The sequence below is a fragment of the Silurus aristotelis genome, assembly GCF_946808225.1.
Source record: "Silurus aristotelis genome assembly, chromosome: 10".
Lineage (NCBI taxonomy): Eukaryota > Metazoa > Chordata > Actinopteri > Siluriformes > Siluridae > Silurus > Silurus aristotelis.
In genome coordinates, this window is record NC_139583.1 from 30,436,798 (window position 1) to 30,452,276 (window position 15,479).

The 15,479-nt window shown below is 40.1% G+C and overlaps 2 protein-coding genes across 5 annotated transcripts in view; both read right to left on the bottom strand.

The window, feature by feature from the left end:
• bbs10 (Bardet-Biedl syndrome 10) overlaps window positions 1-862 on the bottom strand; it is a 4,856-nt gene extending 3,994 nt beyond the window's left edge. Inside the window, exons 1-2 of one of the 2 annotated variants that reach the window (XM_083553010.1) lie at window positions 685-862; window positions 246-424 (exon numbers count right to left, since the gene is read on the bottom strand). In XM_083553010.1, the coding sequence (XP_083409136.1) occupies window positions 246-424; window positions 685-693 (188 nt within the window). In that variant the 5' untranslated portion in view covers window positions 694-862. The remainder of the gene's footprint in view (window positions 1-245; window positions 425-684) is intronic. The other variant, XM_083553011.1, reaches the window with a different exon arrangement.
• Window positions 863-2,040: 1,178 nt separating this feature from the next.
• Window positions 2,041-15,427, bottom strand: anln2 (anillin, actin binding protein 2). Of its 3 annotated transcripts, XM_083552924.1 has the most exons (24): window positions 15,289-15,427; window positions 14,786-14,905; window positions 14,442-14,624; window positions 14,033-14,119; window positions 13,743-13,915; window positions 13,541-13,633; window positions 13,309-13,374; window positions 12,240-12,363; window positions 11,290-11,756; window positions 11,112-11,197; window positions 9,869-9,998; window positions 9,445-9,580; window positions 9,075-9,242; window positions 8,715-8,841; window positions 8,391-8,439; window positions 8,147-8,212; window positions 7,935-7,967; window positions 7,543-7,564; window positions 7,355-7,464; window positions 7,175-7,228; window positions 6,711-6,797; window positions 6,494-6,601; window positions 3,138-3,268; window positions 2,041-3,053 (listed from the first exon to the last, which is right to left on the bottom strand). In XM_083552924.1, the coding sequence occupies exons 2-24, from the start codon at window positions 14,856-14,858 to the stop codon at window positions 2,888-2,890; spliced, it is 2,739 nt and encodes a 912-aa protein (XP_083409050.1). In that variant the 5' UTR covers window positions 14,859-14,905; window positions 15,289-15,427; the 3' UTR covers window positions 2,041-2,887. The 3 variants fall into 3 exon arrangements, with proteins under 3 accessions (XP_083409050.1, XP_083409052.1, XP_083409051.1); XM_083552926.1 differs by lacking the exon at window positions 13,309-13,374; XM_083552925.1 differs by lacking the exon at window positions 7,175-7,228 and having other exon boundaries at window positions 2,830-3,053.
• Window positions 15,428-15,479: the final 52 nt, after the last annotated feature.

The following is a 15,479-nucleotide window of genomic DNA, read 5'->3' on the forward strand; positions in this document are numbered from 1 at the left end:
TGTGATAAATCCGTCAGTAATCCTGAGCAGAACTGGTTCAAGTGCTCTGTTTTTCTCTATAAACTAAAGAGGAGATAAAAGAGTCAGATCTTCAGGAGTGATTAGATTGATCTGATCTCTGGGAGTCTTCACTGTGACTCTTGTGGATTGTTCCTGAGATCAGTATACCGTATAGTGTGTGTGTGTGTGTGTGTGTGTGTGTGTGTGTGTGTGTGTGTGTGTGTGTGTGTGTGTGTGTGTGAGACCTGGCTATAGGATGCTCCAGGTGCAGTGCAGTAAGAACTCGGTGTCCGTGTTTAGTAATTAAAGTTTCTCCAGTGTCTTTAGTGAAGATCACAGTTCCACCACTCGGACCCACACACCGCCGCACCACACACTCCAACACACCGACTACACTGAGAGCTGCCTGCAGGGGATCACACACCTACACACACACACACACACACACACACACACACACACACACACACACACGCAGGATGAACAGATAAAGTGTAGGAGTCACATTTAGTTTATAGTCACGTATCACAATATAATCAGTTTATAAAAAACTTGTGAGTTTTAATGATTTTTATTCTGTATTTTTGTTGTTGTGTATTTTAAACACTAAACACACTTCAGTTTATACGTTTACATTTAAAATTTCATAATAAAACTTCACTGATGTACATGTTGATCAGGTACCTGAGCCATTTCTCAGCTTCAGCTTGCGCGGTGTGATCGAATTATTCATTTATATTCTTTAAATAAAATAACATTAAAATCTAATCTAAATCCATCCTGATCTGCTCTGCGCCTGTTCAGCTTCTCTCCGTATCCAGGAGACGCGGACTTCCGCCTCTTTTTTCTTCTTCCCCTTTTTGAAGGTGAAAGAGACGCTGCTGCCACCCTGTGGCCTCCGTCAGCAATAGCGCTAAAGAACGCGGCGCGTTAATATTTTCAGTGTGTTGTGTAAACAGCGCTTTCTAGCGGACACAGAGTGAAACTACAGGAGATAGTTAAAATCTGAAAATGTGTGTGTGTGTGTGTGTGGGTGTGTGTGTGGTGATAATGGTATAGAGCAGTGTAGTGAGATGATAGTGATCTCTGACTGCAGACTGAATGTGTTTCAGATTCAACATTTCTTTAGATCCATCTGATGCTAAACGACAGGAGACTGAAGACGATCAAGAACACCACCCTGTAGCTTCAGCTTCAAGGTTCCATCAGAACTCATTCAGGTCCTGAGTTTAAACCACACAAACGATCCTTAATTCCACAGCGAGCAGGTTTCATGAGCGTGTTCTGGGTTTGTCCACAGAAGGTGCAGGTGGTAGTGAATGTTCTGGAAAGATGGTGGTGGGAACGAGGAGCTCTGAGACGGAGCAGCAGCACCGGGAGGACACGCTGGAAGAACACGTGGACACGGAACTCAGAAACAAGTGAAGCTTCGTGTTTGAGTGCAGTGAGATCACTTACTGTAACACAAAACTCAACCCTGAACTTCCATTCCAACTGTTTCACTCCAACTTTCTTCTTCTGCTGCTCAAATCTTCATTCACACTCAATCCACATTATTTACTATTTACATCATTTACATTCAACTGATTTTTATTTTACTCAAAAACTTTATACTTTATAATGCAGAGATTTTGAATCATATAATTTATTAAACTTTTCTTTATAAATTTTATAAATTTTTGTCAACAAATAAAACATTGTTCTGTAGAAATCAAATATTGCAGATAAAAGATTCTAGATAAACATTCAAATATTAAGAAATGTTATATCTATAAAAAAGATTAAATGTAGACTATTCTTTTTTCATGTATTAATAAATAATGGTATTCATTTAAAACATATTTAAAGATAGAAATAAAACCAAAATAATTAAATTTCAGGCTTTAATAACCCAATATTTGCTTTAATATGCTAAAAATAAATATAAACAAGTATTTCTGACTTTATTCAATATATTTTTATTGCCACTGATTTGCTGATTTATTAATTTTTTTCTGGTTTATGCAGAAACATCTGGAATGTACAGACAGAGAGGATGAGTGGGAAAAACTCTCTTATGTGTGTTTATTACAGCAGAGTATCACATACAGTCAGTGGACACGAGACAATAACATACAGAAGACAGAAGACTACAGGTAAACAATTACACTCGTTTATATTGTGTGCTAATTAATAGTCCAGTACATCATTTATATCATTTAGTGTTTCATCCAAAACGAGCTGCTGCTCAGAAAAACACCAACACCACAGTCATCACTGACCTACAAAACACTTCATCTGCAATCTGTAGGCTGGTGACGGCTTTATTTCTCCCTCGGTGTTCGAGTCTCTCCTGAACATTAGATAGAGGACAGAATAAATAATATGGGGAAAAAATCATCTGCAGCTTCTTACACAATCTAAACCCTGAAATACGATCTGGAATCAGCTGAAGGTTTTTTCTGTACGGCAATAAAATAAAAATATATGGAATCATTTCTTCAGGAGAAAAAAAACAGGGTTTAATAAAGATGACACACTTTATCTGTGCAAATAAAAAACAGAGCCGATAATGAACACCTACTCGGTGTTAAAGACCCACAATACCAAAAATATAAACATCTCTCTCCAAAAACATGACACAACAGACCTCCACTGAGAGACAGAGGAGAGAGATAAGAGAGAGACAGATGAGAGAGAGAGAGAGAGAGAGAGAGAGAGAGAGAGAGAGAGAGAGACAGATAAATGTATGTATTTGCACTGAGAGTGTTGTATTAATTAGTGTGATATTACTGTTACACTAATGTTTAAAATGTATAAATCACACACACACACACACACACACAGACTCAGGTGTTTTAACCTTCATGCTTGCTTCCTAAGGTGTATGACGTGTATCAGTAACGTGTTACAGGAAGCTTTCACGTGAAGTTGCCGTGATAGACATAGTGCTCGCTCCATCACTCTCTTCCTCAGCACCTCGCCGGCTCCATGTCTGCAGGTCCAGCAGCACCTGGCTCAGCTTCTCCATCCAGTCTGCTCGTTCCTCACGAGTGTCTGCAGAGAACCAGCTCCTTCACACAGAGGGAAAAGTTTATCTTTTATTATTATTTATCCTTTATATATTTCTACTTCTAATAAAATAAAGAAAATCCCACTTGATCAAGGTGTGGTCTTGCTGCAGGGTCCTAGAGTTCACCAGTTCAAAGGTGTGAGGCCGAGCACATGAGTCCCTCTCCACCGCCTTCACACTGTCAAAGCCAGGAAGGGAAACGCTGCCCTCTGCTGGCTGAGAGGAGAACGATAAACAAAATGAGATCAAATGCTGCATTTACACAGATCAGACACATCATCATGAGCACCTCTCTAATATCGTTATGGTCCCTTTTTGCTGCTAAAACAGTCGTGACCCAACGACTTCTGACCAGATTCTGACCACTGCAGACCAGGAACATCCCACAAGAGCTGCAGATTTGGAGACGCTCTGACCCAGACGTCTAGACGTCTCAATTTATCAAACTCACTCAAATCCTTACACACATTTTTCCTTCTAACATCAACTTTAAGCACAAAATGTTCATCTGCTGCTTAATAAATAAATCCACCAATAAATATGGTATAATGTTATAATGTCAGTGTTATAATGTCAGTGGTATAATGTCAGTGGTATAATGTCAGTGGTATAATGTCAGTGGTATAATGTCAGTGGTATAATGGTATAATGTCAGTGTTATAATCTTCTTCTTCTTCTTCTTTCGGCTGCTCCCATTAGGGGTCGCCACAGCGGATCATCCGTCTCCATACCACCCTGTCCTCTATATCTGCCTCTTTTACACCAACTACCTGCATGTCTTCCCTCACCACATCCATGAACCTCCTCCTTGGCCTTCCTCTTTTCCTCCTACCTGGTGGCTCCATCTTCAGCATTTTTTTACCAATATAATTCATGTCCCTTCTCTGCACATGTCCAAACCATCTCAATCTCGCCTCCCTCACCTTGTCACCAAAACATCCTACATGTGCTGTCCCTCTAATAAACTCATTTCTAATCTTGTCCATCCTCGTCACTCCCAACGAAAACCTCAACATCTTCAGCTCTGCTACCTCCAGCTCCACCTCCTGTCTTTTACTCAATGCCACTGTCTCTAATCCATACAACATCTCAGGTCTCACCACAGTCCTATAAACTTTCCCTTTCATTCTTGCAGATACTCTTCTATCACAAATCACTCCTGTCACTCTGCTCCACCCACTCCACCCTGCCTGCACTCTTTTCTTTACTTCCCTAACACACTCTCCATTACTTTGCACTGTTGACCCCAGGTACCTGAACTCCTCCACCTTCTCCACCTCTTCTCCCTGCAACCGCATCACTCCACTGCCCTCCCTCTCATTCACACACATGTACTCTGTCTTACTCCTACTGACTTTCATTCCCCTTCTCTCCAGCGCATATCTCCACCTCTCCAGGCTCTTCTCAACCTGCTCTCTACTCTCACCACAAATCACAATATCATCTGCAAACATCATAGTCCAGGGAGACTCCTGTCTGACCTCGTCCGTCAACCTGTCCATCACCACTGCAAACAGGAAAGGGCTCAGGGCCGATCCTTGATGCAGTCCAACCTTCACCCTGAACCAGTCTGTCGTACCTACTGCACACTTTACTGCCGTCACACTGTCCTCATACATGTCCTGCACCACCCTCACATACTTCTCTGACACACCTGACTTACTCATACAATACCACAACTCCTCTCTCGGCACCCTGTCGTACGCTTTCTCTAAATCCACAAATACACAATGCAGCTCCTTCTGTCCTTCTCTATACTTCTCCATCAACATCCTCAAAGCAAATAAGGCGTCTGTGGTGCTCTTCCTCGGCATGAAACCATACTGTTGCTCACAGATGGTCACCTCTTCTCTCAATGTCAGTGTTATAATGTCAGTGTTATAATGTCAGTGTTATAATGTCAGTGTTATAATGTCAGTGTTATAATGTTATAATGTCAGTGTTATAATGGTATAATGTCAGTGTTATAATGGTATAATGTCAGTGTTATAATGTCAGTGTTATAATGTTATAATGTCAGTGTTATAATGGTATAATGTCAGTGTTATAATGTCAGTGTTATAATGTCAGTGTTATAATGTCAGTGTTATAATGGTATAATGTCAGTGTTATAATGTCAGTGTTATAATGGTATAATGTCAGTGTTATAATGTTATAATGTCAGTGTTATAATGTCAGTGTTATAATGTCAGTGTTATAATGGTATAATGTCAGTGTTATAATGGTATAATGTCAGTGTTATAATGGTATAATGTCAGTGTTATAATGGTATAATGTCAGTGTTATAATGGTATAATGTCAGTGTTATAATGTCAGTGTTATAATGGTATAATGTCAGTGTTATAATGTCAGTGTTATAATGTTATAATGTCAGTGTTATAATGTTATAATGTCAGTGTTATAATGTTATAATGTCAGTGTTATAATGTTATAATGTCAGTGTTATAATGTCATAATGTCAGTGTTATAATGTCAGTGTTATAATGGTATAATGTCAGTGTTATAATGGTATAATGTCAGTGTTATAATGTCAGTGTTATAATGTCAGTGTTATAATGTCAGTGTTATAATGTCAGTGTTATAATGTCAGTGTTATAATGTCAGTGTTATAATGTCAGTGTTATAATGTCAGTGTTATAATGTCAGTGTTATAATGTCAGTGTTATAATGTCAGTGTTATAATGTCAGTGTTATAATGTCAGTGTTATAATGGTATAATGTCAGTGTTATAATGTCAGTGTTATAATGGTATAATGTCAGTGTTATAATGTTATAATGTTATAATGTCAGTGTTATAATGTTATAATGTCAGTGTTATAATGTTATAATGTCAGTGTTATAATGTCAGTGTTATAATGTCAGTGTTATAATGTCAGTGTTATAATGGTATAATGTCAGTGTTATAATGTCAGTGTTATAATGGTATAATGTCAGTGTTATAATGGTATAATGTCAGTGTTATAATGTCAGTGTTATAATGTCAGTGTTATAATGTCAGTGTTATAATGTCAGTGTTATAATGTCATTGTTATAATGTCAGTGTTATAATGTCAGTGTTATAATGGTATAATGTCAGTGTTATAATGGTATAATGTCAGTGTTATAATGGTATAATGTCAGTGTTATAATGGTATAATGTCAGTGTTATAATGTCAGTGTTATAATGGTATAATGTCAGTGTTATAATGTCAGTGTTATATTGTCAGTGTTATATTGTCAGTGTTATATTGTCAGTGTTATAATGTTATAATGTCAGTGTTATAATGGTATAATGTCAGTGTTATAATGTCAGTGTTATAATGGTATAATGTCAGTGTTATAATGGTATAATGTCAGTGTTATAATGTCAGTGTTATAATGTTATTCCTGCTCAGTGTAAAAAGCTGCACTAGATTGAGAGATGAAGTATATCTGGGAGTGAGGGATGAGCTGTTTTCTCACCTTGCTGCCCATCTCATTGGGGTGGTTCCAATAATAGAGAATTTCTCCTTCTAGCTTAAAGAAGAGACGCTGCCAAGCTCCGAATCCACTCACATCCTCAAACATGGTCTGATCACAAGAGTAGTCAAGAGAAATAAAAACAGAGTATAAATAAAACACTCAAGTCTTCATCTATAAAGTGATATTTAGGAACAAGGCAGTTATTTCTCCTACACACCAGGAATCCTTGGTGCTGTACATTGGAGTGACTCTCATTGTGCAGCCGCAGGTAGATGTGACCGTCCAGGGGGGACAGGAAGGGCACCTACATCATCAGAGTTCCAGCAGAACCAGTAAAACACTACACAACACCTTCATCACATCCCAAATCTAATGATAATTCTTTATGGATATGAATAGTGTAGTGTTGACACTAATACAGTGGTGTACACGTGCTGATCTGAACAAACACCACTTATACATTCATCACACGGCTCTCGAGTGCATGTGAGTTATTCATCATGTGGTTATTTATATCTTTATAAAATATATATAAAAATAACAGTCCAAAGATTTGTGAGGTTTTGTTTTGTGCTCAATGCCACCATGCTGCCGGAGGAGTTTAAATCATGTGATTATCAGTTTAACACAAACACAGAGACAGAAAGAGAAGAGAAATGTGAAGAAGAGGTGCTGCAACACCTTTTCCTGAAACTCATCTCCCAGGAGTCGCCTGATTTTGCCCTCAAACTTCATCTGAGAGGAAAAAACAGGGGAAAGGGGAAGAGGAAGCACAGTTATATAACCACAGACCCCACCACGGTGCAACACACACACACACACACACACACACACACAATGAGTTGTATGTGAAGTCCACACCTTGTCCAGCAGGAACTTGCTCTGCCCCAAAGAGGACAGGGTGATCTTATGAGATCCGACTAAAGAGAAGTTACTGGAGCGCCGAGGATCCAGAGCAGATGAAGCTCCAGCTGTGGTGAAGAAAACCAGTTTAGAGAGCAGCAGGTACAGGGATAGTAAATAAACCTGAGAGGAGAATAAACACTTACAAGTGGAACATGGGGTGGATTTCTGCAGGAATAAAGATCACATCAACAATAATAAACATTACAACAGAAAAGATTATTAAATCCAAACAAAAATCATAATAATAATCATCTTATTGATTTCAACTAATTATTTCAAAAGCACTAAAATACATAATTACTGCATCATAATAAAGTTTATTATCACATTATGAAGTATTAAGAACTGATTAGCATTCGTAATATTCTTCCATAAATATAATATTTAGTAACAATTCTAATCTAATTCAAATGTTATTTTATATTGCTAATACAATATAGTTTTAATATTAAATTAATATAATGCAACTAAAAAAGAAACTATATTTTTAGAACTTATTCTACAGACTACAAATAGATTTATGAAAGAAAGTTACCTTAATGCTGCCGAGTAGCTTCCTTGGTGTTGCCTTGACACACACACACACACACACACACACACACACACACACACACACACACACACACACACACACACACACACACACACACACACACACACACACACACACACACACACACACACAGAGCATCATATGAAGGTTTGCACTCGACACTCTGTAATCAGTGACGTTAGTCATGTACCTACTTTTGATCTAGTAGAGCTGCGCTGCTGCTGAACGTTAGCGCTGCTGTTGTTAGCTGCACTGTTGCACTACAACACAGACAGGTAAAGAAAATAAAATGAGAAGAATACAGCATCTGTAAGTGTGTGTGTGTGTGTGTGTGTGTGTGTGTGTGTGTGTGTGTGTGTGTGTGTGTGTGTGTGTGTGTGTGTTAGAAAGGACAGAACAGTGCTCTGTAGTGGACCAACAGAAAGCTGATCTACTCACCAGGCTGTAGACTTCTACATCAATCTCAAAGTTAGCACGAATGTCCTGCCTAGAAAGAGACGAAACACACACACACACACACACACACACACACACACACACACACACACACACACACACACACACACACACACACACACACACACACACACACACACTGTTTAACCGGGATAACGTTTCTTTTCTCCTTTTATTTCCTCTAGAATACCAATGAGATTTAATTCTTATTTATATTAAACTTAAAGTTTTGATGTGTCAGACTCCTGTACATAATAATAATAATAATAATAATAATAATAATAATAATAATAAGAAAGGACTGACAGTGTGATGGAGGTGGGGAAGGTGATGGTGTCTCCTTTATCAGCATCAGCAGCAGTAGCCAGTGGAGTAGCCACGATGTTATACGCTCCGTAACGGATCAGAATGAAGAAGTAGTGAGTAGGACGAGCTGCGCGCACACACACACACAAACAAACACACACACACACACACACACACACACACACACACACACGGCTCATTACCAACACTGTACATCACTACATTTACACTGTGCTCTCCCTCCCTCCCTCCCTCTCTCTCTCTCTCTCTCTCTCTCTCTCTCTCCCTCTCCCTCTCCCTCTCCCTCTCTCTCTCTCTCTCTCTCTCTCTCTCTCTCTCTCTCTCTCTCTTTGATCTCACCTGTGCGGGCGGAGCACACAAATTCCACCTTGAGGGGCAGCTGGATGTTGTTGATGCTGACAGTTCCTCTACAGGGCTGCAGATGATCTGGTTTGGAGTCCAGCTCTCGTCCTGCTCCTCGTTCTCTCAGGCGATTGATCTCAGCCAGCAGAGCCGCGTGCTTCTCACCTGCAGCACACGTCACGCAGAGGGTTTCACGTTATTTTATGACGATCTTAAATCAGGACAATGTTAAACAGGATATTATTTATTATATATCTACACTGCTATACATATAAACCTTCATTATTTAGATAGAATAATGTAGGTTTATGGTTATTAAATAAAATATATTACTTAAATGTTATAATGAGATTAAATCTCTACTCACTGGAAACAAGCAGGAGTTTCTCAGCTTCTGCTTCCTGCAGAGATCCTTTACCATGTTCTTCATCACTGCAGCAGCTCAGGGCCTGTAGAGTCTGGTTCACCACATTCTGCAGCTTAGACGCCTCGTCACTGAGAGCCTGCACCACACACACACACACACACACACACACACACACACACACACACACACACACACACACACACACACACACACACACACACACACACACACACACACACACACAGTTTGTACTATAAAATTCTTAAGTGAGGCTCCAGTTAAACTACAGCAAATATTAAAAATTACGCATTAAAGAAAGGAAAAAATAAATAAAAAGAAATTAAGTAGTAGTAGATTTAGCAAAACCTGGTGTAATGATACATAAAAAAAACTCAAACATGATGTAATATTGATTCGGATTAACCTTTATAGTGTCCTTGGTGTTGATGGCTGGTTTGATGCACGATTTCTCAGCACACTGTTTCTGAACTCCAGGAGTTACACTCTGAGAGGATGGAGGAGGATTCTTTCTCTGAGAGCGGTACACATCAATACTGCAGAAAAACACACAAACTGCTGTCATTACTGAGAAAGAACATAGTGAAGAAGATCATGTGACACCACCTGAAGGTGTTAATCGTTTTTTAGTTTCTCTAAGATAACAAGCTGTGTTTTTTCCCTCTTGTTTATTAGAAAAGAGAGAATAAGGACAGACTGGTGAGGGCATGAGTGTTTATAGATGCTATAAATTAAGAGACCGAGGTTTCACAGAGGTCACAGTGTTAAACTACAAATAAATAAAAACACATTTTAACTGCTGCCAGATTGGTGTGGTGTAAGTGGGGATAAAACACATGGGGACATGCAGTTATAGGAAAATAATCTTCACAATAGTAACAGTAACTCCACTTCATCCCACCACACTCCAATTTTTCCCCAGAATATCGCATCTCACCTGTTTATTAAAACACAAGAAGCCTAAAAATTATTCATTGTTATTAATCAGCATTTTATTAATCGTGCTGCAAATTAGGCAGATTATTGGGCAGGTGGATCTGAGACACCAAACTGTGTACAATCTGTGTTTGGGTGAGAGCATAACTCTCCTTTACCAGCAGGTGGCAGTAGTCTGCATCCTGCATCCAAACTGGAAAACCGGAAGAGCTACTGACATTCCCGACACTGGACCATCAGCTTGGCGTGTACCAGGCTTTAAGTTCTTATCATTCACTCTTAATCTAACCTTATATATAAATATATATATATATATATATACACACACACATTATATATTTCAGCGGTTAAATATGATGCAAATGTATTTATGAGAGAACGAGAATCACATGAATCTGATTTACAACCTTTATCTTTTTATAGTACACAATAAAACAACAAAGACTACATGAAGCAGAGTCACAATACATGTACACTGAATTTCATTAAACCTAGTTAGATTAGGTACCTCCATTTTATGATTAATGAAGGTACAGATTGATATTCAAATTATTTAAATTTGTCTCATGATTATTTTATTGTGATCAAATAAAGTAATTAGTATTTATATTTTCTAAAATATTATTACACTAAGTGTAAATGGACATGATGGAAGAGATTAATTACTTGGAAGTGCCAGAATCTTAGAAAGGCCAACTTCTTAAAGCACTTACCTGTAGAGAGGTGGAGCAGGGGGCGTGGCCACTTCCTCTGCAGGATCACACGGCACTATGAGGGGAGGCGCAGTGGTGATCAACCTCTGGATTGTTTTTTACCAAATGGAAAGACGACATAATAATTAGATGAATGTGTTAATAATTAAATATTTATCAAAATCATGATGTTTCTCACCATGGGTGTGACAACGGCTTCCACAGACTTGCTGAGAGGAGAGAGGATGCAGCTCGGAGGAAGAGACAGGAAGTCTTCCTCATGACACACTGTGCTCTCCTTCCTTGATCCATCTACTTCCTCGTCTTCATCCGAGTTCTCACACTCTTTCTGTTCGCTGTTGCACACTTCATCTCCTCCACAGGTAGGACTCGGAGATCTCACCTTCAGCTCGGTTTCAGCAGTCTCCACATCACCTTCCTCTCTACTCTCAGAAACACTGCTGTCTTTCCCTTGCTCTTCCTCCTCTTGCTCTTCCTCCTCTTGCTCTTCCTCCTCTTGCTCTTCCTCCTCTTGCTCTTCCTCCTCTTGCTCTTCCTCCTCTTGCTCTTCCTCCTCTTCTCTGTCTGCGGCTTGCAGGACATCTTCAAACATCTTGTCGATTAAAGCAGAAGTGTTCATTTCCTCCTGAGGATGCACCACCAACTCTAAACCATGAGAGGATTCAAAATCACATGACATTAATGCTTTAGTACTGACCAGTGATGAAGCAGAGAAACTGCCACCACTCTGATGGTGATCAGCTTCCTCCAGCAGCATGGACGTGTTTTACACGTCTTACACCAACCTTCAACAATGTTTAATTACACATCGTGCATTTATAGTTACATCTAATCCCCCCCCCCCTCTCTCTCTCTCCCTCTCTCTCTCTTAAAATGATTATTATTCCTGTCCTAAAGATCTGACTAAACCTAATCTGGACACTGGAGACTTGTTTGCACATAAACATGTAACTACTATATGAGAGACTCCGTCACACGTCTCCGTGGATACGGCGTCGCTATAAAAACAATAACGCATCAGAACGAGCGCATCACTCTAAACATGCACTGCTGTTACTACAGAAAATTACTCAACACCTTCTGACCAATCACAGTGCAGAAGTGGTCAGGGCAGTGATGACAGTTCACCTGGAGGACTAGGTGCTGTAGCAGTGGGCTGTGTCTCTGCAGTGAAACTTTCCCCCATCGTCTCGTTCACTCCACTGAAGCTCAAACTGCATTCGGATTCTTTAAAATCGATGCTGGAGTCGTCCTGAAAAACAGAGCCAGCGCCGATTACTCACTCTCTCAGACGTTCACGAGTCCCAACATCACTTCGCTTTACTGCTGCTTCGTGTGCACAGGTGACAGTTAGGTGACTGAAAGGAAATGAAAAACCCACAGTGTCTCAGTTCACCTTTAACCTCATCATTTAACTCAGATTAGGTATTGAGGTGTGAAGTTTGTTGTTACATTGGAGCTTAAAGAGTAATGTTGCTACCACACAAAGGAGAATGTGGAATCATCACACCTTATTATAACAGCAGCACTGGAACATTAATATTCACCAATAAATAAGTCCATCATCTGAATCACCTCTAACGTTCTGCTCTCATGCAGTGCACCTCGTCTCCGATCAATTTTCAATAGATTTTATTATTAGGGCTCAAACGATTTCTCAAATAAATCAAACACAAATAAAAGATCTCAATTAGTCCATCTAGATCCACACAGAGCACCGTGTTTCCCCACGGAACATTATTACTGACGCACCGCCTGCTAAACTCAGGATAAGAAATGGAGGAACGGAGAGAGAACAGCGAAGGTGAGAAGATTCAGACCAAAGAAAATGACAAAGTTTCCAACGTTTCAGATCATTCCAAACAAAAACAAAGAAAACAGAGATTTGCTTTTTTAAAGTCATTTGAAATTATATTTTGATGTAATATGGTAATTAAAGGCACTAAATGGGTGAAGTTTTTGCAGATATTCTTTTGTGCAATTTTGTCAATAAAAATATAAATGTTTCTAAAAAGCAAAAAAAAAAAAAAAAACGTGTTAATTTTAAGAGACGTCTAATTTTCTCTTATTTTTATTATTAATCTTTATTAAAGAGAAAGTCGTTTTTATCCCACGTAAAAAACAACACACACTTAATAAAATAAAAAATCTAATAAACACCCGGTGCACATCACCGACTCAAACATGACATGCTCACGTTCTCAAACTGTAACGGAGGCCAAGGAATATTTCTGGTCCGTGAGCTGCTTGAAGGCGTAACCCTCTGAGAAAAAAACGTTAGAATTGTACATTACACACTTATGTAGTGCAGAAGACCATCTCAAATCCAGGAGCTCAGATACTGCTCTGCTCTCACTCAGACAACTGATGAATCCTTACGAATCAAAAGTACACGAGAGGACTGATCATGTACAATAAAATAAATCTACCTCAGCCAGGGAAGGGTCAGAGAAGCTCCTCTTGAGCCACATGTTCTCTGTGAGAGGCTGCACCCTGAGGGACTGCAGCTCATCCTCTCGAGCCTAAAACATACACACAACTTCAGAGATAACACACACAGCTCGTGTGTGTGTGTGTGTGTGTGTGTGTGTGTGTGTGTGTGTGTGTGTGTGTGTGTGTGTGTGTGTGTACCTGGCGCATACGGGACGCCTCCTTGGTGCTGGGGGTCATGGTGGTGTTGAGCTGCTGTTGCTTGTTCTGGATCAAGCTGGAGAGCTGGCGTGTGCTGGGCGTGGCCAGGGAAAGGCTGCGCTCTGGAGTCGGGGTCTTAAAGCGCTCCAACCGAGAACTAAACTCTCCTTCGCCTTACACACACACACACACACACACACACACACACGGAATATTTACCTTCTTTTTATAAGCTTCAAATCCCGGAGTATCTTTAGCCAATCAAGATGCAGGATGATGCTGAAACTCACCGATGTGACAAACATCTCGCAGTAAAGTGCTGGAGGGACTCTCTGCCCCAGGGTCAGACATACAGCGCTGGACCAGTGCAGCCCCACCTACACACACACACACACACACACACACACTTCATAGCTCAGTGGCTCTCAAAATGTAGAGCGCCCCTCTAGTGTGGAGTAAAGACATGACAGGTGGGGCAGGATTTATATCATCTTTGTTAAATTTATGATTTTCTTTATTGAAATAAACAATCAGGACATTAATGTAATAAACATTTTTAAACTTCATGTATGTCATTATTAATGATCGGGGTGATGGAGGACAGATGGGGTTTGAAAATTCACCTCCCTGTGAAGTGAGGAACAGCAGAAAAGGTTCGAGAACCACTGGTTTAAATGAAGATAAAGTAGCGTCTCTTACCATCTCGTCTCTGAGTGAGCTGCTGAACTCGGAGTCGGACCGAGGCGATGGCAGGTGTGTCCGGTTTCACCTCGGACTCGGCTCGGTGCGATCGGGCCGGAGACCTCAGTGCTTTCTGCTCAGGGTTATGATTCTCCACTCCTCCTGCAGCCAGGCGTCTTCTCTTTAACACTGCATCCAGCTCTACACACATCACAACAGCAGGAGATATTTACCATATTTATAGAAATGTTAAAAGTTGAGCATGGTGTTCCAAAGATGTTCCAGATGTGTGTGTGTGTGGGGGGGGGGGGGGGTAAAGTGACACTTTTGTGATATCTCTGATTAGAAGTTGAAGCACACACCATGAGAAGCGGAGATGTTCTCCTCCAGCGGGTCTCTCTGTCTCTTTGCATTTTTATCCGTCTGCTTTTCCATCCTCTGGCTGTCAGACTCCGAGAAAAAGCAATAATCCCGAATCTGCTCTGTTTTAGGAGAACACTCAGAGATCAGAAGATCTTCAGCTCACAGTACTGACGTTAGCACACTAGCTACAACATTAGCATGATTTTATTATTCTCATTAAAACTTCTCACTTTCGATTCTACTGGAGTTAAATTTCATTAAAACAACTTGGAATTGAGGTTTTTTGTTCTTTTTAATTCCGTGTAAGTTTTACCACAGTGAGTAAATATCACCTGTCTACATGACCTCATTAGCAGCCTGAAGCCTGAAGCTAACTCCTAACTAGCACATTATCTCCGAGAACAACACAAACCACAGAGTACAGAAGCGCAGTCTGTAAATGAGCAGGAGAATGCGGGGGATTATTGATTAATAACGGTGTAAATTCACATGTTGTTCTCACCTCTGAAGGTAACTGCAGTAACTCTGCTCTGCTCCTCAACGCGTTTCCCTCAAACCAACGAAGAACTTTTTGAATTTCCGCGCGCGTTCGGCGCATGCGCATGACGGGAATGGCGCCGAGGACGAGGAAACGGACTTACACACGCCCCCTGCTGATCATTTACAGCATCGACACTAAACATAGCTGTGAAA